This window comes from Tetrao urogallus (assembly GCF_951394365.1).
Source record: "Tetrao urogallus genome assembly, chromosome: 3".
Taxonomy (NCBI): domain Eukaryota; kingdom Metazoa; phylum Chordata; class Aves; order Galliformes; family Phasianidae; genus Tetrao; species Tetrao urogallus.
In genome coordinates, this window is record NC_136815.1 from 11,302,733 (window position 1) to 11,326,625 (window position 23,893).

The window sequence follows — 23,893 nt, forward strand, 5'->3', positions numbered from 1 at the left end:
ATTGTCCTCACTTCATATAATGTTATAGTGCTATGAAACATCACATTTAGCCATACTGGACATTACACCAGAGGCCTCATCACTTTAGCAATTAACAATAGGACAGCAAAGAGCTTTTTAATGGAAATAAAACTCTGTAAATTGATTTATGTTCTTTTGGGACTGGCTTCAATCCAGTGCTACCAGTACATGCTCTGCAGTTAGAAAAGGCTGTAACAAAGAGTTATTTTCAGGTGTGTACTCATCTTGTGACCCTGAAGAATTTTTCCACTGAATTTAATTCTCCAGATAATAAAGAACAAAATCTCCAGAGCCCTCTGCTCTTCACCGTGTTCAGCAACTGGCAGAAAATAAATAGTTGCATTTTCCATTTCCTCTCCTTTGGGAGAGGCTGTGGTACCCAGAAAGGAGATTGTACTTGGTAGGAAGACTTGACTTCTTCCATCCGTCTGAGCACAACCAAATTTTTAGAAAATTCTGACCACCTGTGCTTGAAATCCAGAACCCCAGACTCTCAGTTGCCCAAACTTAGGCATGCTCCTGTAGGCCCAGAATGGTCTGGGTCTCCCACATTTACTTCTGTGGGTGCCTTAGATACCATTTCAGAAAGAATTGCACCCATGAGTTTAAGCATTAAACCTAACCACAGAAACCAAATCACCTGTCACTCCTGATAACCCTATCCATAAACTCTACATTCTACATAACCCTCGCAGTTTTGTGTATGAGCTTTTTGTTCAAAAAATGTGAAGATGACCTCTACAATTTTACTGTCCTATGGGATATTGAATAGAAACAAAATTTCAACTATCTCTCAATGTCAGAACTTCTTGACCAGAAATTCTCAGAGCTCATGAGTCCTTTCATGGAATTTATTAAGAAAATTATATGTGCATGAAATCACTCATATGGAAATTAGAGCTTTCTTATCTATTACCTGTTCAATGAGAATTTGAGGGAACTGATTTTTCAGTGTACCCATCTCACACATTTTAATAGAAGTGTAGAAAATTCCTGGCAATTTTGTGATGTCTACATTATAAGTCTTATTGTTCTTCATGCTTAGAGAGTGGTTTGTTCTCCAAAGCACACATTTGCTATCGTTTTTTCACTCATTTATGATTATTGTTCATTTATTGTTCATTTATGATTCTAAGACACATAATTTATTTAAAATATTGGATATCCCATTAAATACTGATTAATGCTAAAAACATTCAATGATGAGACCAGTAAAATTCCAGCAAAGGGTGACAGACATAAAGTCAGTACCTAGTATCTGTTTGGCTGGCCAAACTGCTTTAGATAGCACAGAAGGGGAAAAAAGTGCTGCATTTTATATAAATTTGAGAAACAGAGACTTTTAATGAGAGAAACTTGGTTAATATTGCCAAAAGAAAATAGCATATTTGAAGAATTATTCATTCTTTTTCAACAATTCTTTAAATTCTTGTTAAGGGAAAAATAAAAGTCACAAAGTCTTTCATGGAGGATAAATAACCTGGCATGTAGAAAAATCTGCAGTCTTTTAACAAGGAGAGGCAACTATCTTTATATCAAAAAATTGTTTGCACTTTTAATTTATTCATTAGCTACAGAAACAAAAATTCTGCTACGATATTTTCCTATATTTTCTTGTTTTGTTCCACTACATCTTATTTAATTTGTCTGAACTTCCAATCAAAGGAAAGGATTAAAGCACTTCTCAACTCTAGGGAAGCCCAGAAACCAAACAGATCCAGGTTCAAATTTCCCACCTGGTCCTTTTATCTGTAAACTTGTCAGTGCATGGCTTTCTACATATTGAGATACCATCTAGTCTTGGCATACACCAGTATCATGGATTGTTCTACCTACCAAAGTAACAAAGAAAATAATACTTTTTATTGGCATCCTTGAAATGAATTAAACATTTTCATTTCTGTTCATAAACAAGAAGAATTCTGCATATATTTACCCATTGCTTCATCCTTCTTTTTTTTTTTTCTTTTTTCTTTTTAAGAGGACCATTCCATTCTTCTTTTGTTACTACCTGCTATTTTAATCTACATTTATCACTATTAGCTCTCAAAAGTGTTTTGGGAAACTGTTTCTGTCTTGACCACATGTCAGTATTTCCGATGTGTTATTCTACTGCTGGAAATGGCACTATAGGTGCTTATTGCGATCATGATATGCATCCTAAACCAGAGACAGCACTGAAGGAGATGCATTCTTTCTTATGGCTTTCTGAAGAATAATTGGCATAACACAGCTCTTTTAAAAACCACCAGAAGTTCAAGAACCCATGAAGCCAAGATCAGAAAATATTGAAAAATTGGATACAGACCACTGCAGTGAAGCCTGGCAAATTTATTATCATGAAAGATGTAATCAAAGATGCACAAAGATCTTCTTTGAAAGCCTTAATTCCACAGAATCATTTTAATGCTGTTATAGTTTATTAATTAGTCCCACAGGATTATAAAAGAGGAACAAAGTTTGTGTACGATGAGGCCTTAAAACACAGATCCTCACCTGTTCCCACCTGTGATTAGTGGCCTCTCAGGGTGTGTGGTGGATGCCAGAGGTACTCCAAGCTTATGACACATTTCATCGTCCTTATCATGTAGTAGGCTTTCTTCCATTTCTTCATCACGTGCCTTCTTTTTCCCTCCAGCTCCTGCTGACACTGCATCAGTAACTTTGCCAAAGTTACCTAGAGACACAGGATTACAAGTGAGGAGATGACTAGCAAGGAGATGGTAAACCTGAATGAGGTTTAAAAAAGAGGAAGAATATTCATACTAGTGAAACTTCTTTGTCCCTCCACTCTTATCATTATCTGCTCCTGACATACCAAAGCATAGAAAGGTCCTGACTGATTATGTTCATCCCAATGTCTGTTCAGATTCCAGAACCATGCTGTTCTTGGATCATGCTGATCCATTACCAACCCTACCCAATAGGCATCTAGAATACCAAGGCCCATCACTGAGAGATCCTCTGCCTGCTAACGCCTAACCCACAGGAGCACCACAGGAGGACGACAATTTTCTTTTGGAATTCTTTTACTAAAGAAACTCAGAACAAAATCAATACTGTCACTAATATTTCTAGACCCAGGACCCCGAGTATATTTGTCTTAAATAGTAACTGTATGTCTCTTTTGCAACATGTGGATGATAATTACAGAGCCTGATCTCAGAAGCGTTATAGCTCATTTTCAGCCAAGCAATTTTTGTTAAGTAAGGGTTGCAAAGGGACCTTTAGTAAGAACAACACCTTGAGGCCACAGCCTCATGCTTGACACTAGAATACTCTGCCAGTAACACAATCATCTTCTCCGATAAGATTTTTCCTTAAAAGGCAGTTATCAGCACTGGGAAAGTTGTGTATCCATGAAAGTGGTAATTACAGCTTAAAGAAAGGCACAACAGATTCACTGAAGGAGAGGGATGTGCTAAGTCACCCCACACAGCATCCCTGTCTGGATTCTGGATTCAGCCCTTCATGTAACTAAAGATCGTTTGCCAAATTTGGATCCAAATTTCAACTGCACATGTATCTGGCAGATGTTCATATCCTGAGATCAGAGCCAGACTCATCTTTAGCAGTAATTCAAACAAGAATACAAAAATCAGTATCATTTCTCAACCGATTATACAAAATGAGTTTCTTGTTATTCCTAGCACTGCTTCCTGCTAAGTTTCAGCATGAATCAATATCACTCATTGATCGCTCTATTAGTGAGAGCAATCTCTCCCTGCACAATTATCCTTACTGCTGAGCACACCAAGGTACACAGGCACAAACATGGCAAGTGTCAGGGTGCAACTTTGCAATAAGACTCTAAGTCTGGAATGAGCATGGCACTACCCATGTGCTGCCCTGATAACCAGGGTTTAATTCCAACTTGAAAGCCTTGTTCTGAAGGTGATGCTTGAGACACAGCACTCTGTAGCACATAGTGTCCACATGCAGGTGAGAAATCCTCTCTTCTTTAGAGAAGATTTAACACACTTACCAACAGAAACCTCAAAGGTTATTGGCTTGTCTCCAACCTTCCTGTCAATCATTGTGGCTTCAAAAAATGTCCCAAAGAGGAGGAACTCTTCAGATTTTTCTCCATAGATCTGTTGGAGAAGAAGGAGGCAGAAAAAAAATGACATTTATTTTACTTTCTACTCTTCTTTTGCAGCACAGAGACTTCACAAGTATCCAGCAGCTGTGTTAACTGTTGTAGATCTAGCAGCCTGAGATTGTCAGTGAGAAGTAATACCACTCTGCTCTTACTGGAAAAAGAGAAAAACATGAATAACTTTGGTTGTATCAACAGTGTCCAGTAATATCAGTTGGTCACATAAAAGTAATTTCTCACTTCATGTCCTTCTTCACCAGTAGTCTCTTACATAGTTCCTTTATTTCCACATACACTTAAACCACCATTCCACCTGTAAGTTTCTGGTAATTCAAGGGCACTTTTTGCTGCTTGCGCAGCTCTGTTCCTCAGGAGTGACTTTAACCTACTGCTCTTGTGTTTGCATTATCAAGGTGTCGACCTGGTGGGTTATTTGCCTTCCCTAGCATCACAGCACAGACACTGGTAACTGTGTTGTCAGCTTTTCACATAAAGTGAAGCACAGGAACCAAACAATCATGACACAGAAGCAGGCACTAAAAAATGTCACTTCTTGAGAAGTTTTGAGACTCAGTTTTGTTCTATATAAACTCATTCAAGATCCATTCAAGGAAAGCCAGCTGAGTCCTCTTGGGCCGTCAACAAAGCAAGCTATTAACCTCAAGTCAAGACTAAACTCAAATGAATTGAATTTTATGGCTTACGTTCTCCCAGGTTCATATACTGACTGCCACAATCTCCCCAGTACAAACACTACTGATCTCCTCAAATGAATATCAGTTATTGAAGCCCATCAGGCAAGATCAGAATGAGGATCTTTTTGAACAGAGTGAGGAAATGATTAAAAAAATCATCTATATATGAATGTTAGTTTCCCTGCCTTTTGCAAAGCAGAAACAGCTTTTGACATAGCCCACAGTCTCTTCTTTTTGAAAATAACTCTCTGCTATCCACAGCAACGGGGTGTATGTTTCCAACAAAGGAATTAGCAGCATTTCAAACCAAACACAACTTCACATGCAGATTGCAGCTCCAGAGAAGCTTCTCTGCACCTTGATTGTTTTCAGTATGAACTCAGAGCAAAGTGTGCCTACTAACGCTGTGGCTCAGAGACTGTGACACACATTTACCTCCCATTTACAAAGAAAGCAAATAACAAATATTTAATGTCTTCTTGCTGTTGGAATCAGTCAGCAAAGTTCACCCATGGAGCCAGGTAATTTGCCTCTGTTGTCTCAGAGGCTCTATGAGACATTTTCCAACTTATTTGTAACGGCTCCTTTTTCCGCTTTTCTTTTCAGAGAGATGAAATACAATTACTTTGTCTATTATAGCATGAAATATTGCTGAAACAAAAGAATATCTAGCAGCACTGCGTTATGTTGCTACTTCTTACTCATTCCATACTGGAAATTGAGGCACAGTTGCCAGAAAGAAATCCTTATTACTGCAATTAATATTTATTTGTGATACCGCAGGGTTTGTTCCTCTACCTGGAGTATTTAGCTAGCAGCTAAAGCCACATTGTTTGAGCCTCTTACAGTAATGGATTTCTTCTGTGTGGAGGAAAATTTATACGAAAATAAATTTCTTCTCATGTCATTGCTTTTACAGTCTTCAGGGAAGAACAGAGGGGCCATGGCAATTTAAGCCTAGATAGGTATATAAAGTCAGACCAGGGCCCAGACTTACATGTTGGCCTGCAGTTATCCATCCAACTTCTCTGCCAACACACTCCTTGACTTGTGTCATTTAGCAGCTTTTACCTCATATGTTTCTAATAGGAATACATAGATATAGACACTGCAGAAGAACTGATAATACAGAAGGTAAGTTTTATGGAAACCGAGTCCTAAGCAGTACTTTTCTCTGAGTTTCGGATACATATTAATGTTCCATTTGAATTGCTTTATTATCAGAAGATAGCAAGACTATGGGGGCAGCAAGAGGGGAGCATATAACAGCAGCACTACACGATCTAAATGCAACTGTAGAAATCAAAGCCATCCTCAGAAGTTCAGGGGTATGTGTCAATCAATCTCTTAATATCACACCAACCTCTGAAGGCACATCAAATGGCTCAACTTCCACTTCAGTTGAGTTCATCTTATCTGAAGGAGAAGCTGACTTTCCATCCTCTCCTGTTTTGTCAGTTTTGTCTTTTCCTTTGGCTGCTTTATCTTTATCTTTAGCTGGCAACTTGATATCCTTGATGATTCTTGAAAGTTTTGACTCACGAGCTCCTCCTGAAAGTATCTCCACAGCAATCTCAATGAAGAGACGCCCCCTGAAAGATGCCCCTTCTCCAAAGCCTTCATTAAGATCCTGGTGGTCATCCATGAGGCTGTTATTCCTGGCTGAGCCATAGAGATTGATCCAGGCAGGCCCAAAGGTAGGCAAGAACCCTGGGAATAAAGCACATTTTATGGCATCTCCATTAGGCATTAGCACACATTCCTGGCAGTCTGTTCAATGAAGTTTGCCTCTCATGCTCCAAAAGCCAAGCCTGGGTCCATTTCTATGCAGGTATGGACCAATTTCTATAGATCACTGTTTTGCAGGGCAAATCTTAGGCACTCAGTAGCTGCTGTTAATACTCAACCAGGGACTCCGTTAATCTGAAGTTCTTTATCAGAAGATATTCATGCTTCATTTGCTGGGAACATAGGACCTATCAAACTTCTTGGAAGAAAATACCTTGCACCCAAAGGATGAGGACTGGGACATGGTAGCAGAGGCTTTCTCACCTTGCTGTTCACAGGCCCATGTCACTTCTCACCTTATATGATTTGTCATATGATTTTGATTGAAAGAGTCAGATACAAATTTGAATTGCCAAAGACAACTGACTGTGTTCCATACTGTGATAACACAGTATAAATTAGGCTGGAGACATGTGTTCAGTCATCAGTGAAAAGACTCAAGGCAGTGAGTTTCACATACATGAGGGTTTACAAAGTTGTTTATGATACCGCTTTGAGCTGTGGTAGCACCCATCTGAGTGCTAACCAAAACACGTTTCTCTTCCAGGATAGAAGCCTGTTCTGCCTATGGTGTGCACTTTTTGCTTTCATTGCTGAAGAGATACTGGTACAAACTGTAAACTTACATCAGTTTATCCCTAATGGTCTGGAAAAAATTCTTGCCAGTCACAAAGAAGGTACCAATTAATGCCAAGTAAGGAAGTAGCACACTACCATACACCTAGAACTTTGAATTAAACAAAGAAAAGGACTTTGAGAACAACAAAAGACATGGATGTTTAATTGAACACTGGGAATCCCTAAATGGAATTAATCAGTGCTCAGATCTCAAACAACTGGATTTTACCATAGGGGCATATTCTGGAATAGCCGTTTTTCCTTTACCTTTGTCACCATCTTGTTCATTGGATATTTTCTTCAAGTCAATGAAGTGGGTGGCTAAGGCCACATCGTTCATGCTGCCCTCATCCCAGACCTGGATTTTGACTCTTCGGCAAAGTGGGGGGAACATTTCCTTGAAGATAATCTGTTCATGCCATACAGGATCTGCACAATTCTTTTGCACAGTTGTCCGACCCTGAAATGAAAGTCCAGCATATGTAACTCTGCAGGGATTAGACTCTTGAGAACAGCAATGAGTATGTAATTGCACTCAGCAACATTTTACCAGTTAATTTTTAAGCACTAATATCCTGTGTTGAAAGTACTTCTGCTTTTTCTATTAGCTTTTTTCTTCCCTCAGTATCTAATAACAGACCACATTATGGCTTAAGTATTCTTAGCTGCACACAGCACACCTTAGAATAAAATCTAATTCATAAAATTATAGAATCTTCTGAGTTAGAAGAGACCTTTAAAGGCAATCTAGTCCAACTCCCCTGCAGGGACCCTACAGCTAGATCAGGTTGCTCAGAGCCTGGTCCAGCCTGACCTTGAGTGGCTCCAAGGGTGGGGCATCCACCACTCTTAAGGCACTTCCAGTGTTCACTACCCTTATCATAAAAAAAACCTCTTCCTTACATACAGTCTAAATCTCCCCTCTTCTCATTTGAAATAATTTTCCCTCATCCTGCCACAGCAGACACTGCTAAAGAGTCTGTCCACTTTTTTTTTACAGCTCCCCTTTAGATACTGAAAATTTGCTATCAGCTCTACCTGGAGTCTTCTCCAGATTGAACAGCCCCAGCTCTCTGTTCTCAAAGGGAAGGTCCACCCTTAGATCGTTTTTACCCTCCTGTGGACACATTCCAACAGGTCTGTATCTCTCATGTGTTGAGGATTCCACATCTGGATGCAGTACTCCAGGTGAGGCCTCACTAGTGCAGAACAGAGGGGCAGGATCACCTCCCTTGACCTGCTGGTCACATTTCTGTTGATGCAGTCCAGGATACAGTTGGTCTTCTGTGCTACAAGGGCACATTGCTGGCTCATGTCCAGCTTCCCATCCACCAGTACCCCCAAGTCCTTTTCATCAGAGCTGTGGTCTATCCTCTCATTCCCCAGCTTATACTGATAGAGGGGGTTGCTACAACCCGGGTGCAAAGACACAACAATTCACTTGAATTTGTTGAACCTTATGAGGTTCTCCTTGGTTCAATGCTCAAGCCTGTCTAGGCCTCTCTGGATGTCACCCCATTCCTTGGATATGTTGACCACACCACACAGCTTTGTGTCATCAGCAAACTTGTTGAGGGTGCACTTGATCCCACTGTCAATGTTGTTGATGAAGATGTTAAAGAACACCAGTGCCAGTACTAATCCCTGAGGGACACCACTCAGCATCAATCTCCGTCCAGACACTGAGCCATTGACCAACACTCTCTGGGTACAATCTCTCAACCAGTTCTTCATCCATCAAACAGTCTACACATCAAATTCATATCTTTCCAATTTGGAGAGAATGACATTATGAGGGACCATGTCAAAGGCCTTACCGAAGTCCAGACAGAGGATGTCAGTGGCTCTTCCCTTGTCCACCAACATGGTTACACCATCAAAAAAAGCAGCAAGTCATGCAGGACCTGCCCTTGTTCAAGTCATGCTGATTATCCCATATCACCTCCCTCACTTCCACGTGCCTTAGCACAGCTTCCAGGAGTTATCCTCCTGGAATCTTGATCTTCCCTGGCACTGAGGTGAGTTGAGACAAATAGGTCAGTGGTTCCCTGGGTCATCCTCTTGGCCTTTTTTCCAGTCACCAAGGACTTCACCTGACTGCTATGAGTTTTCAAATATCATCAAGCATGTCTTGGTGATTACATGAACCAATTCCCTCAAGACACTGGGATGTATCTCATCAGTACCTATAGACTTCTGGATGTTCAGGTTCCCAGACACTCATAAACCTGATCTTCACAGTGGGAGAGGCATTGTGCCCCTGGTTCCCACCTTCTGTACCATCTGCTTGAGGGCAGTGTGTAGAGTAGTTTCTAGTGAAAACTGAGGCAAAAAAATTGTTGAATACCTCAGTCTTCTTCCAGATATGCCCTTCTAGACTTTCCTTTTCTTGATTCTTCCTTTCTTTAATTCTTAATTCTTTCTCTTCCCTTCCTTCCCTTTCCTAATTCTTGGGACCCTTATGCCCAAAACACATCTGTGAAGCCAGACATTTATGTTTATGCTATAAAATGCACATCTTAAAATGGCTTTTGAAATATCTTGGTGGTAGTAATGCCATGCATTTTGTCTCATAAAAGCTTAAATTCATTACTGCTGCCAGGCTGTATGTATCAATGGTATTACCTTAATTGAGGTGATTTATCTAGTTTAAAATATGATTACTGTGGCTCATGCTCTAGGCACATATCTGTGTGCTGCAGATATAAACTGGAGCTTCTCCTAGCCTGTATAAATGGCAGGACCGTATCACAGCACCAACAAGCCTTCTGTTTTCACATTTGATGAAAACAACTAAGGAAGGAAGTCCAGATGAGCTACACCCATATTTGACATGCAGACTCACGTTGATGACCCATTCCTGTGTTTTCTTCAGATCTCTATTAACCCTGAACTAACCGCACACATTTGACAAATCATTTTAACCCATACTAGTTTCAGACTTTCACCATTTGGATTCACAGCAAAACATGAACTCAGCACAAAAGTCCTCATTCTCATGTCTAAAACCTTTAGAGGATAAAATATACTCCTCCTCTCTCTCCCCAGGGATTCCTTGCACACAGAAAGTATTGCTGCTTTCAAATAATTTTCAGTTAGGTTCTTTCATTATTTAGGTCAATAATCAAAATGTCAATGTTGTTGATGAAGATGTTAAAGAACACCAGTGCCAGTATCAAAACAAACTCCTTGACGTGGTCTGTCATGGTTGTAACAGGGGAACTGGATCCCTCAATTTAATCCTACTTTACTGATTTCAATCCTGTTTCATTTTTTCACTTTAAGGAGATAAGAATATTGGACTGACTTAATACCACACTGCATAATTTGCTGTTTTGTAACTTGATGCTTTTGTAAAAAATCTGCAGAATTTGCTTTCCCCTACTGCTGCCTGACTCCAACCTACTGCTGCGAGGATGATACTATTTCTTCTGCTGACATCAAGAGTTTATTTTACTTTTTTTTCCTGAATAATTTAAGAACTGAAAAATTTCCTTCTTTGAAATAAATCTGTTTTCCTTATTTTACACAACAAAAAATTAAAGGACATCTGCTCTACTGCCTGCTTATTATACAGCTAGCAAGAAAGAAGGCCTACATTTGTGATCAAGAGGATCCCAATTACCATTTGACCTGCAAACATGACCACCACATAGGGATCCACAAGGTCCTTACTGTCGCCTATGAACACTTTCGTGACATTTGCCATGATGCTAGAGTTCATCTTTGGAAGTCCTTCTGCTTTGTAAATTCTCACATAAAACCTGGCCCATGGTCTTTCAGATGGAAATCCTTTGGGGATCAAGAGATTCCTGAAAGGAAAGAGAAGACACTTCTTTAAAATTGAAAGTGATTTTTTTTTCCAAAATTGTTATCCCAGGTTAGCCTGCATTCTGAGTATAAATAAAAAAAGGGGGTATAAATTTGTTTCTGGATCTCCAGAACCACAGCATTTTCTGGTTACTATGAGAAAATAATACACCATTATTCAGCAAACATATCTATGTGACATATATGTGCTTCTAAAAGCACAGAAAACGTCATCTGTAGGTGACCTCTGGATATTACCTATTTCAGCACCCTTCTCAGAACAGGTCTAGCTAGATCAGGTTGCTCAGCACTGTGTCTGATAAATTCTGAGTATTTCCACCTGCTCTCTCTTGGCCTCTGCTACATTTAACCACCTTCACGGTACAAAATATATAAATTTATTTATTTCTGTTCAGCAATTTCCTTGTTCTAACTTGTATCCAAAGCCTCTAATTCTTCTACTCTGAAAATAATCCAGTTTTGTCCTCTTCATTATACAGCTGGAGACAGCAGTAAGATCCCCCTTCGTTTTCGTAAGGCTCAAGTAATGAATCTTCCCAGCTCTCCTTGTAGATCATGCAATCCAATTCCATATCTTGGTGGCCCTTCATGAGCTTGGTCCTATATGTCAGTATTAACATTGCTTTTGTAAAATCTAAAGTATACTGGCAGCTTGTTACCACCTTAATTTCTGTATTTTACATGGAGAGTGCATGTGAGTTTATTTAAGAATGTGGAAAATACAATATGCACATATCTGATAGATAAGAAGTAATAGCTTCTCGCGCTTTTTCTTCTTATTTCATTGCTTTTCAAAAATATTTCAACTGATTAAATCAATGAATCTTCTATCAAGGATAATCTGGCACTTAGCCACAGGTTCTGGTCAGCTCTGTCAGCTACAGATAAGTGACTATGACTTCAATTTATTTGAGAGGATTATAAAAACCTCTCTCTTTCAGTACATCAGAACAGCCAGGCATATGATAACTTCAGCTATTAACCCTGTATTAGCAATGACAGGAGTGAAAAGAGAGCAGAGGACTTTTCAGGTACTTAGTAAAGAAGGATGCAGTAAGAAAGAAACTGTTGGCAGTACTTTTCAATCTGCTCCTCAGTATCAGCTGTTTTTTGTGTGGCTTGTATTGTGTCGCCTTTCCCAGTCACACTGATGTCACACTTCAGGTATCCCTTGGTTCCTGTCCTAATATCAGCAGGATCTGTGAGAAGCGCCCACTTGTCGCAAAATTGATGACCTGTAAGATGGACAAACTTAAACACCAAAACATGCAAAACTTGCTCCTTTCCATTTGCATCAAGGGCACTGCAATCATTTGTGTTTTCAGCTGGATTTGAGGATATAAAACGTTATGTGACCAAAAAGGAAGACAAGAGAATTGATGTAGGTCTCACTGGGAACAAGGTTATTTTCATCAGTGTTTACTAGGATCAATGACTGAAGACCAGGGGAAGGCTAGGTAAGGTTTCAGCAGCTGAACTAAGGCTGAGGCTTTAAGAATGACCTGATTTCTGATGAGAACTGTCTGAAGATTTCAGTACTCTCCTGCAGCAAGAGGGTGGCCTGAATGGCTCTGCTGTTACATCTCTAGATGCTGTATCTGTGTAACACCTACAGCAAGTGGTCTAAACGCATCCATTTAGGAGAGATCAGGTCATAGAATGGCTTAGGTTAGAAAGGACTTTAAAGAGGTCCCTGAGTAACTGTGGAAGAGAAAAAGATATATACTTTGTAGATGGCTGTAAAAACAGGACAAAAACGGTAATCTTTCCTTAACTACAAATTTCAGTAAGTTCTGGACATCTCTGAAGATGGAGTGGAGCCCTGGTCAGATCTTTGCCACTTCCTTCTTCTCTCCCCCTTTCTGGTCTGCCTCTCCTCTTACCATGTGCTCTCCTCACAATTTTTTCCACACTTTCTCCTCTCTCCCCACCTCCCCACCCCTTTTGCCTGCACAGGTGGTAACGAACAGGTAGGTTCAGATTTTGTAAACACTGAGCTGCCCACTCTGACCCCATAATTAAATGCTGACTCTAGCAAAGGACAGATCATCAAGATGTTATCAGTGCTGAACTTTCTTCCTTCCATAGAACCAGCTTTGTCTGGTTATCTGTCATCCATATAGGAAGACAAACCTTCCAGAAATCCAGCTGAGTTTGTCCCTTGATATACACCTCAAGCATATATGTGGAAAAGCAACACACCTCCCCCTTCCTTCCTTCCAACTGATTTAACAGGTTTAACAGGCAGGAATCCACTTACCTGGCTGAGCATACACCATGCCCAGATCTACCTTAAAGGAGCCTATCAGCACACTCCCGATCAGTTTATGGTGCATCACCTGTCACGAAAATGCAGTGTTACTGCCTCTTTTTTTCTATCAACGTAAGAGCAATTTAAAGATCACATTTGGTTTAGAGGTAGTAAACAGTGACATTCAGCAGCACGTGAAGATGATTGCTTATAGCTGCAGATATAGGGAGCATTTGGAATTTCTTCCCTCATGCCTTGAGCAGATTTAGAAATCAATTCAGTTGCATTCATTTGAAATCACCCAGGTTCATCCCAGGATGTGTAAGAAGGTTTATTCCCAGATGAGGAATCAGATGGATATGTCTTCAGAGTAGATGTAGTTACATTATTTATCTCAATAAATTTAAATAAATCATAATAAGGATAGACACATGGGGCACAGCTGGTTCCACATTAGGCTGCAGAAACTGTGTCATATGGCAATTCAGCTATGAATTGCCATATGAACCAAATACACCCATAGGAGAAAGAATTAAAGTGTGCCTTTGCAGCATTTCAACATGTGTTAAACAAAGAGACTCAGTCCTGATTTAACCCCCACCATATTAATGAAGTCAGAGAAGTGATGTGGATGTAAATGAGATGGCAGCAGGTCCCAGTGAGTCTGTCTCCTTAGCCTTCCTGGCAAGTAATGCATTTCATTTAGTTCAGTTGAACTCAAATTTGATTAATAACTTTCCTTTGTCGGATAATTCCTACATCTCTGTACTTTTCTGTTTGGTTTTCAAATACGTCTGTGTGCTCCATCTTACAGGCAAGGCAGATGCTAGTAACATATTCTAAGGGAAGACTGGCTCTGGAAGTGCATTTTTTAAAGAATATGCCTCTCACCAGAATAGCTGACAAGGTTAGAATTCACTCCTCAGTTGTGGAATGCTTTCTGAAAACAGCCTGAGTCATCTAGAAAATCTTGGCCCAACTGCAAATTAGTCCCTGGGCTTAGTTTCACAAAAGTGAAATTGAGAATTTGGAGATAAATATTCACATATCTGAGAGCATTTTAGGAATTTGAAAGACTTCATACTTTGACTTTGGAGTTGCACATCCATGTCAGGGACACTGGACTTCAGCGATTTTTCATTGGATTTATCATGTGACTTCATTTTCTGTGTTACCCTTTAGTGTGCCACTGTGATTTTGGGATCACATTCACCTGTCCTTGGTAAAACCTCACTTCATCATGGAAGGTGTTGAAGTAGGACAGAAGAATCAAAAGACAAAGGAGAAATTTTATTCAACCCTATGATTAAAGCTTAAAAACTAATTGAACTTTGTGTAGGAGAGGGGTCGATGTGAAGCCAGTGCTTCATGCACAGGTGCTGCTTTTCTCAATCCCTTATGCCACCAGGTCCCGTCACAGTGCTGCAGCCTTGCTCTGACAAGGCTGGACTAAGGTACCCATGGAGGAATAAGCCATGAAAAGTGGTGGGTTTCATCTTGCCATGTGACAAGATCATAGTTTTGGAAGAACTGCATGGGAACAGAAGCTTGCCCATATCTACTGTCCCACCAGGAAGGGTAGGTGGAATGGGGAAGTAGGACGTAGGCTTTCCGTGATCAAGACATTGAAGTTGCTTTATGACTTTGGAAACAAGAGGAGGGGGTGTGCCTAAGTCTGACATGATGTTGTCTCACTGCTCTTTGTATTTTCTTTCCAGGGTATGGCAAGGTATTCAAACAGCAGATGTGTAACCCTCACTACTCTATCTGGAGGTTTGCTGTGTGAAACATGATTGTCCTTGGATGAATGCCCTCTATGGCACTTCTAACCGCCGAGGGAAAACCTTAATGCTTCTGTTAAGCGCTCTGTATTTCTCCTGGTACTTTTTCAAGCATAGGGGTTTTTTTTATGATAGCAAAGTATGCAAGCATTAAGTTTATAGCAAACGCCTCGCCTTCCCTGGAAGGGAACATCACATCTACACTTCACATTAAAGGTTTGTATCTTTCCAGACTAGAGACAATTTTCTTTAGATTTTCTGAATGAGGACAAGTATAAAGAGCGTTAAACCGAGGAGTATTTCAGTATTGCAGCATAAGGGGCATCTCAATCGCATCGTAACATTACTACAAGGTTTCTGAAATGTACTGGAAAATATAAAAGGAGAAAAGTATTTGTTCACTAGTAGGTGCTCGGAAATGGAAAATCTCATTTTCTTCTCAAATTCAGAGTCTGAATGCAGCTGAAAGGCTGAACTCAAAAAAACAGCAGTAATCTTTTTTGCTTTCCTTGAGCTTCCAGATGCATGTGAATGTGAATTTGTTTTCACACATTATGTGGATTCACTGGATGAGTGATTGCTGATAATGGCAGCTACTAATCTTTGTTTTTCTTTAAGTCATATTCATGCTAAGCAAGTGCCTTGAAGCTTTCCATCTCTCCCAATGTATATTTCCTTTCTTATTTATTTCTATCCCAACATGTCGCATTCTTTGAAACTGTGCTGAAAAGTAATGAATTTCTCATTTCAGTAGCATCAGTGAGCATTGTACTACGTTAATATTCTCTTTTTAAAATGTCATTTTTATCTAGGATGCCTTCTTTAATTTCACCTTCACCAGGTTTATATCAAAATGTTTTCTGAGCCCTCTGAAGCTATGCAGATTGACACTAGTTAATGCTGGCACATTCCCCACATATCAACACACTCAGAAAGCTGGCATATTCCTGTCCATCACTGGAGATATGTAAGTAGTATGTAAAGAATATGAGTTCCAGAAGACTGACTATACCTTGTAGAAAAATTACTATACATTCCCAAAATGCTGTAGTTCACAATATTTGATGTGTCAGTATTGTCCTTATATGCTATCACATCAGAAGAACTTATGAAGGCCATATGCTGTGATATAATCTTAACAGTTATACAATATCTACTCCCAAACAGAAGAGGGAACAATGTCAGCCTGTAATAAACTCTGTCCTTGGGGATATGTGAAGGTCAGATCTGCAGATATCCTGCATAGGTATGAATTTCATGTATTTGAGATGTGTATGTGATTGAGTGGATCTGAGCTTAGGATTCTTTCAATTTACTACCCGCACTGGGATTCCAGATGTCCAGATGGTCATTTTTAAATGAAGATTTTTTGTTTTCGTGGTGGGAAAAGTCATTTCATAATCAGCTCTGCAAAGCAAGAACATTTTGAACATCTCAAGAAGGTTTTGCTCTTGTGCTTTCCTGTAGCTCCTGAGCATCACCTGACTTTGTCAAGCACAGCTAACACACCATTTCCTGGTGTACTTCTTGAAATGGACAAGGCACTTTAGGAAAATCAGTGATTTGGGACTAGGACAACAACTCACTGTTCATCCCAAGTGGTGGGACTTCTGATAGTAAAATTGGGAAAAAAAAACAAAGACAAACAAAAAAATCCAACAGAGCATGTAAGGTTCTGGATGTTTTCCTACTCAAATTGATGTAGGTAAGCTGCTTTTAGCAGGGGGTTGGCTTTCATCTCCAGAGGTCCCTTCCAACCTCTATCATTCTATGATTCTACGATTCTATGATTCTATGATCTTGTAGATTTTGTAAGGTGAAGTTTATCTTTCTGTCTCACAGAGTGCCAAGCCAGCAATGTGTGTCCCTGAAAATCCACACCTCATCTTCCTTTATGTTTAGCTTTGCTTTCCTTAAAGTAATTGCCAGCTGCCTTTTCTCCTTTCCTCTCCATTCTCCTTTCCTCTTCCAACACTTTCTATTGCTTTCATAGCACCCTTGGTACCAAACAATATTTCTCTTTTTAATTGCATTAGGAAGAAACATTCAGAGCCAAAATGACACAGATACTATTACTGTACTGGGCTTTCCTAGGTACTTACAGAGATGTTGATTATTTTGTCGAACAGAAACACCTGTGGTCCAACGAAATCAAACACAAAGTACTGTGGGAGAAGGGGACAGCAGGTCAGAATCATCTTTGTGCTGGTAGCAGCACTGTCAGCATCATGGATTAGCTTTTTCAGTTACCCCACAGAGCCTTGAGAATAAAATCTGGGAGCTGGAGAGGTGGTGGTGGGCATGGCAAAGAGCTTTCCTTGTTCCCAGGACAAAAGGGAAAGCCCAGACCCCTTTGCTACTGAACAGACATTCCTGCTCAGATATGCAGATTCTACCAACTTGTCCATTCCAGTTCAAGCCACCAAGTGGAGATATCTCAGAGCCATTGAAGAAAATGTCTTCCCCAAAAGAAAGCACCAACCTCATTGTAGAAGGGAGCATTTGTGCCTTCTTTCACTGTTGTTTGCTTCTTCTCATCACCGATCTCAATGATTACTATGGGGTCGATGTTCTCACCCACCAGCTGCCTGGCCTCAGTGATCGTGATGGCAATCTGTGGGGAGCAAGGACAACACATATTTTCCCAGCTCATGTAAAGGTGTGTAAGGGCTGCCACCCCCTGCTCACCTGGTAATTCTGGGTTTTCATCTCCTCTTCATGAATTCTGGGCACCAGCTTTGCCCTGTATCAACCACAAAATAGTTCATTAGGCATCTCTGGCTAGACCTACTACTTGGATGTATGTTGCAAAGAGTTTTTGTCACTAAGCTGTTATTGTTTTTGGCATGTAGCTTTGTTAGACTTGATTTCACCAGCAGTCATTCAAGCACCATCAGAGGGACATGTGTGGCTCCAAGGGCTCAGATCCGTGATCAGATGGCAGCTGCATCACAGTCTGAACCACTGTAGCTGTCCATGGGCAAGGGCCATGCACATGGAAATCAACGTATCCCCTCCTCTCCTGTTGGAAGATGGGTACAAGCACTGCTCTGCTCGTGCCTCTCATTAGAACATGCAAGGTGCAACACCAGTTTCATGCAGAACTGTGCCACAGGGCAACTGGTCTATTCCTTTTTCCTATTGCTTTTCATAAGACGTGAAAATAGGATGGCACATTTCTTCTCTAGTTCAAGTGGCAGACTCCTTGAATACTATAAAATTTCATACCTGGATTTACATGACATCCCACTTAGATCTCTCTGTCTTTCATGCATTTGGTAATAGGGAAATGCTTAGCATCTGAACAGCCCATAACAGCTACCTGCTGTTCAAGCAAATGATCTCACCCATTGATCCCATCAAACTTGATTCCTTTCCTCCCCCTCTTGAAAAACAACTACATAAAACACCTGATTATAGAGACTGCTGGCCAATTTAGCTCATTTTCATTAGCAGCAGAGTTCAGGCCCTCTAGTATCTGTTTCAATCTCTCCCTGAACTAGACAGCATCTGGTGACAATCTGCCTTGAGCTGATAATATTTTGCTGACAAGCACATCCACTCTGCCTTGTGGAAGGAGTGAAGGGATCACCGCTGTCAGTAAATGGATTTTCTGTCAACAGATGTATTGTCCTATGCCAATACCATTCCTGAGAAAGATGGAAAAGGTGTTTTAAGGGACATAAAATACGCCAATGAGAACCTTTTCCTCTCTGGGCTTAAGGATCCAAAAGCACTGGACAATGCATTGCTGTTCATCAGGTCTTGCTCTCCCTCTTCTTGTCTTCCAAGAGTGTCAGGTTGAAGATTTTCACTTTCGTCTTGATCACCTGGTGAGTAAAAACAATCAAGAAAATAAACCCAGTCTCTGATTTCTGCCAGAAAAAGCTAACTTGGAGAAGAGCAGCGAATTCATCAGTATGATGTGCATATTTTATTTATTTGGGTATCACAGTGGTCACAATGAGGATTCATACTGAGCAGCACTGATGACAACAGCAGGTTCTGTGCAAAAAAATTATACTACACATAAATTGAGGGTACAGTTCTTCTCATCATACCGTGTGCATTCACAACAGGCACATATACCAGTAGCACCTGACTGCCTCATCTCTCATCTACTAGAAAGATGGTGGGACAGATAATCACCGTTACTTGCCTGTATTTGCAGCAGTGAATCTGTCATTCAATCCAACACCCTCCATTTCCCTCTAAGCTACCAATTTGGAGCCTAGTTTTGAAATCATTGCTCACCTTTACCTGCTGCAGAGATGACGAGTGGTAGATCAAGGACAGAAAAAGAGAGTTGAACATGATTCATTGTATCTCTTGTAGACAGCTCTGCTCAGACGAGACAAATTGCTTTCAGAAGTGCCTATTTTTCTTCCTCACTCTCCTGAGTCCTAGTAACCAGCTCAGAGGTACGTATCTACATTTGGACAGTTTGGCCTTTCTCATACTGCTCTGCTTAGTCCTCCTGGTCCAACAGAAGTTCTGCCAGCATCTTTGCCCCTTGCTGAGTGTGTTTGTATTCAGCATCCGCCTTGGGAAGGGACCTGTCCATTTTAGGTGAAAGTTTAGTTATTGGTTACCTGTCATTGGTTCTAATATATACAGATAAGCAAGAAATGTTCAGTGACTCTGGACTTGAGCTATTTCTGGTCTAAATGTCAGATGGCATCCACAGAAGTTAAACTGACTTGCTCAGCTTAGAGGCTTAGAGGCTTAGACAACCTTGTGGAGAAATCCTTGCATCAAATGAAAGGAAATACATCCAAATGCATCTTTTGCAAGAGTTCTGTGGCACTGTATCCCAACTACAGAACTAGATAAAGATTGCCCAGAGAAGCTGTGGTGCTCCATCCCTGGAGGCATTTGAGGACAGGTTGTATGGGGCCCTGGGCAGCCTGATCTGGAGAGTGGCAGCCTGCCATGGCATTGGGGTTGGAATTGGATGATCTTTGAGGTACTTTCCAACTGAAGCAATTATTTGATTCTGTAAAGGATTTTAATACTGCTTCCTCATCCCTTTGCAAAGGTATGGTGATTTGAGTAGTACTTAGAAATTGCTGATGGTAGCAAAGGACCATCCACCATACAGTAAAACTCACTTTCTAATTAGCGCGCTTATCAGGTGTGAATGTGGTCCTTCTGCAGCTGGATTCCACAAGCCCCTGTTCCCAGCAAACCACCAGACAGGTAAAGAGACAGGACTTTTGGTTGTGCTGGAAGGTGATCATGAGCCAGCAGAGAAGCAAGCCAGCCTGGGTGCCCTACTGCCCTGTTATGCAGCTCTGTGCTTGAGCTGACATACCCAGTCTCTTGATGGAGCAATCTCATATACTATATATGTTCTCTGACTGCCCCTCTGGCTCTTGTTCATTCTGCCCGGAACAGGGAGAGTGAGTTGTCTGTATCCATGTAGACATGACTTGATTTACAGCCCTTGAGTGAAAGGTGTCTGTCCAGAGTTTCGCATCTGTAGTACCAAGTCCCCATGACTACTCCCCAAATCCTATTTACTCTAGAGCATGCTGTTTGATTAGGGGCTTGTAGTACTCCGTGCTGTTTGCTTTGTAGGCTAAAGCAGAAAAATCTTCCCCTCCACCCCACAGCTGGGAACAGGCGTGTGCCAGTGTGACGTCCTGCCTGGGCCACTCTCTGCAAGGTCCACGCTTCTGTTGAGATGTAAACTCTTTGCAACACTTTTGCTTTACAGTTCCATTCTCTTGACATTTTAGTATCTGAATCAATATCCTTTTTTACTCAATAACTGTATATATATTGCACATAACAGCAGGAATTATTCCCTTGTGTACATACAGCAAGTGGTTTAATGAATCACCACACTCCCTCATTGCACACTTCTCTGCTAGGTCTCCTAAGCCCAAATTCCCATTTAACACAAGAAAGAGATGGTAATATCTGCATCTTTGCTAGTTTCAACTCTTCCACAAAACAGTAATGATATATATGAAGAAGCAGCATGAGGACCCTGATCCATCCAATATCTCAAAGACAGAATCATTTGAAATAAGCAGTTACACAGATACAAGTGATTACACAGTAAACTGAAGTTACCATGTAGTTTATCTTGTAGAGCACAGCATATTTTATAGAGCATAAGGTAAATAAACTCTAACATAACTGTCATTACTGAGAAGTTTAATGGTGTTGGTTTCTCTTCTCTGAAGTGGAGTTTCCTTGCTGTAAGGACCAGAAGAGAATCTTTTTGTTTAAAACAGTGCCCTTTAGCTAAATAGTATTTATGACACAAAATAAGTGTTCCTGTTTCTGCCCAACAGTGAGCCAAGATACACATGGCTGGTTTATGGCAGCACTGTAATTCACAGGCTGCACTAAACACTAAGGAGTCCACATTTTAAATGTCTCATTAAATTTGAGGCATGAAACTGTAACATAACATCACAGAAAGCAAAGAATTTTTTGTGGCTGAAATGTGAGTTTTTGTGGAGCTGAATGAGAGGACTATGGGGAGAGGAGGAAAATGGCAGTGGTAGGAATGCTGGAGAGCATCTCCTTAGCTTGGGAAACCATTATGTATTCCAGGGTAAGAAACAAAAGACTCTGCATGTCTTATGAATGCACTTAAAGCTGTTAAAGATAAAATACAAAAGCAAAAACAAAAGAGGAAGGAAGCAAACGAAACCCACTCCACCATATACATAAGTGGAAAATTGCTTGATCTATCCAGCCTATCCAGCCACCATTCTGCAGGTTTCTAGAAGTAGATCTTCAGGAGGAACTGTGAAATGATGTTTCCACCAGAACAGAAAAAACTGTTAAAATCCTGCCACCTGCCTATTTTTGTTCTCTATTAGAGACAGTAGTTTGAACTTGCAGGATCTGAAGGTGGATTTAACAAAATACTTCATGCAAAAAGAGTAATCTCTTTGTTTACCTAAGAGTGATAAAGAATTTACTGCCCATTTTATCAAAACTAAGGCAGCAATTGTAAGACACAATTCAAATGAGTTCACATGAAATGAGGTATAACACGATCCCCAACCTGCTCTCACCAGTTGCAGTATTGATTTATGAGGCCTTACCCAGCGCGTCTTTGTTTGCAATAGTCAACCCTTTCTCGCCTTTTTTCTTCTTCTTCAGCTTCATGCCACCAAACAGCCCCTTTCTGAAAAAATAAAAGAAAAACAATCATTGTAACAGCTTCCAGCCCTTTTCTGTGCTGGACTCTGATTTAATTCAAAGACCTGCTGAGAGGGCATTTTGATTTCCAAGTGATATCATTATATTCTGATTTGCCTTTTAATGAAAGCAAACAAGAGAATTCTCCAGTTTCATGCTTCATCTAACTTAGTTTATTTTAAAAATTTGGCAGTGTATGGGCAAGCATGCTGACAGAGAGCCAGAGCTTCTTTTCAAACCAAGACAGCAGGAAGAGGCAAAAAAAGGAAGTTCAAGTTTCCAGTTCTACTGACTTGCCCACACATAATTCCCACTCCTGTGGCAATACTAGAAACAAAAACTTCCTACAGATTTTAGGTTCCAGTCCAAAAGCCATTTTACAGTGAATTAAGATAAACATAAAAGCATTTATTTAAACTTCTTTGGTGTGGATGTGCACAGCGCTGGTGGCATATTCACCACAACAGCTTTTGCCTTTTATTTAATTAGTTCTCATTCCCCCCAGTAGCAAAGCTACAAGCAGAGCTGGACAAGAGATCTTCCTCAAGCTGTTTTATGGGGACAGTTTAGCCTAGCACCAACCCCAGCTACCACTGCTTGTGGCTTTTCTGCCTCCCACTCCTCCCCATACTGAATGAGGGAACTCAGCAACTTAAAACAAAGCTTTCTACAGTCATTTCTACGATCATGGGTTAAAGTGGCTTTGCCTTCATTAAGGATTTCTTATTTCTTGCATTCATTCTATTTTAACCACAGCCAGGAGCCTAGCACAGTTATCTGGGAGCAGCAGGCATTGATAGGGTGAGATCCAGGCAGGCCAGCACAGACCTGGGCTGGCTGCCATAACAGAGAAAACATGATAAGACATTCATTAGGGACCCATTGCAAATCTCCCTGTGGCAGCAAGCAGTTCAGCTGCTGAACTAAGTTAAAGCATTCTTCAAGCAACAGCAAGGAGCCAGGTTGGTTATTCAGAGCTTTGTGCTGTTCTGCCTTTTCCTATTTTACCTTCCCATTGCTCCTGCAGCTTTTTAGTGAGTAGAGAGACAGAGAACTTTGTTTTGCAGTTAGTTTCACAGAAGAAGACAAAAGAAAACATCTCTATAAGTCATACAGTGTTTTCCCATCAACAAAGAATCTTCTTGGCAAGGTACTTGAAAAGGGAGGTGATGGAGTCACAATCCCTGAAGATTTTCAAGAAAACAATAGATGTCACACAGAGGCGCATGGTTCAGTAGGCAGGGTTGTGGCGGGTTGATGGTTAGACTAGATGATCTTAATGGTCTTTTCCAACCGGAATGATTTTATGATTCTGTGATTCTTATTCCTTTCATATCTACTCCAAGGAATGCTTCTTGGTGGCCAGATAGCATAATCCCATCAAATCTCCTTTGTTTGCGCTGTGGATCCAGGAGCACTGGCCCTGGAATGGGGCATTGAGGCTGTTTCATCATTTTACAGGCAAAGAACAAAATATGACTACAAAACTAAGAAATTTAACAATCTCCATTTCCAACCTGACCTCCTGCTCCAACTTCTGATTCTTCATACCCTAGAGTCAAGGTAGGAGTTCATATACTGCAGAGAAAAGCCAAGAGGGGAAGATCGCTCAATGCACAGAAAGGCTTGGGTTGAAAGGGAC

General features: G+C 40.6%; 1 protein-coding gene across 1 annotated transcript in view; it reads right to left on the reverse strand.

Moving 5' to 3' along the window:
- Positions 1-23,893, reverse strand: part of FER1L6 (fer-1 like family member 6) — a gene marked incomplete at both ends in the record, with an annotated part of 69,020 nt that overhangs the window by 39,063 nt on the left and 6,064 nt on the right. Inside the window, 12 exons of the mRNA XM_079533384.1 lie at positions 2,518-2,698; positions 4,007-4,115; positions 6,179-6,525; positions 7,489-7,681; positions 10,847-11,033; positions 12,131-12,287; positions 13,313-13,391; positions 17,187-17,249; positions 17,567-17,698; positions 17,773-17,827; positions 18,788-18,914; positions 22,155-22,237. Coding sequence (XP_079389510.1) covers positions 2,518-2,698; positions 4,007-4,115; positions 6,179-6,525; positions 7,489-7,681; positions 10,847-11,033; positions 12,131-12,287; positions 13,313-13,391; positions 17,187-17,249; positions 17,567-17,698; positions 17,773-17,827; positions 18,788-18,914; positions 22,155-22,237 — 1,713 coding nt within the window. The remainder of the gene's footprint in view (positions 1-2,517; positions 2,699-4,006; positions 4,116-6,178; positions 6,526-7,488; positions 7,682-10,846; positions 11,034-12,130; positions 12,288-13,312; positions 13,392-17,186; positions 17,250-17,566; positions 17,699-17,772; positions 17,828-18,787; positions 18,915-22,154; positions 22,238-23,893) is intronic.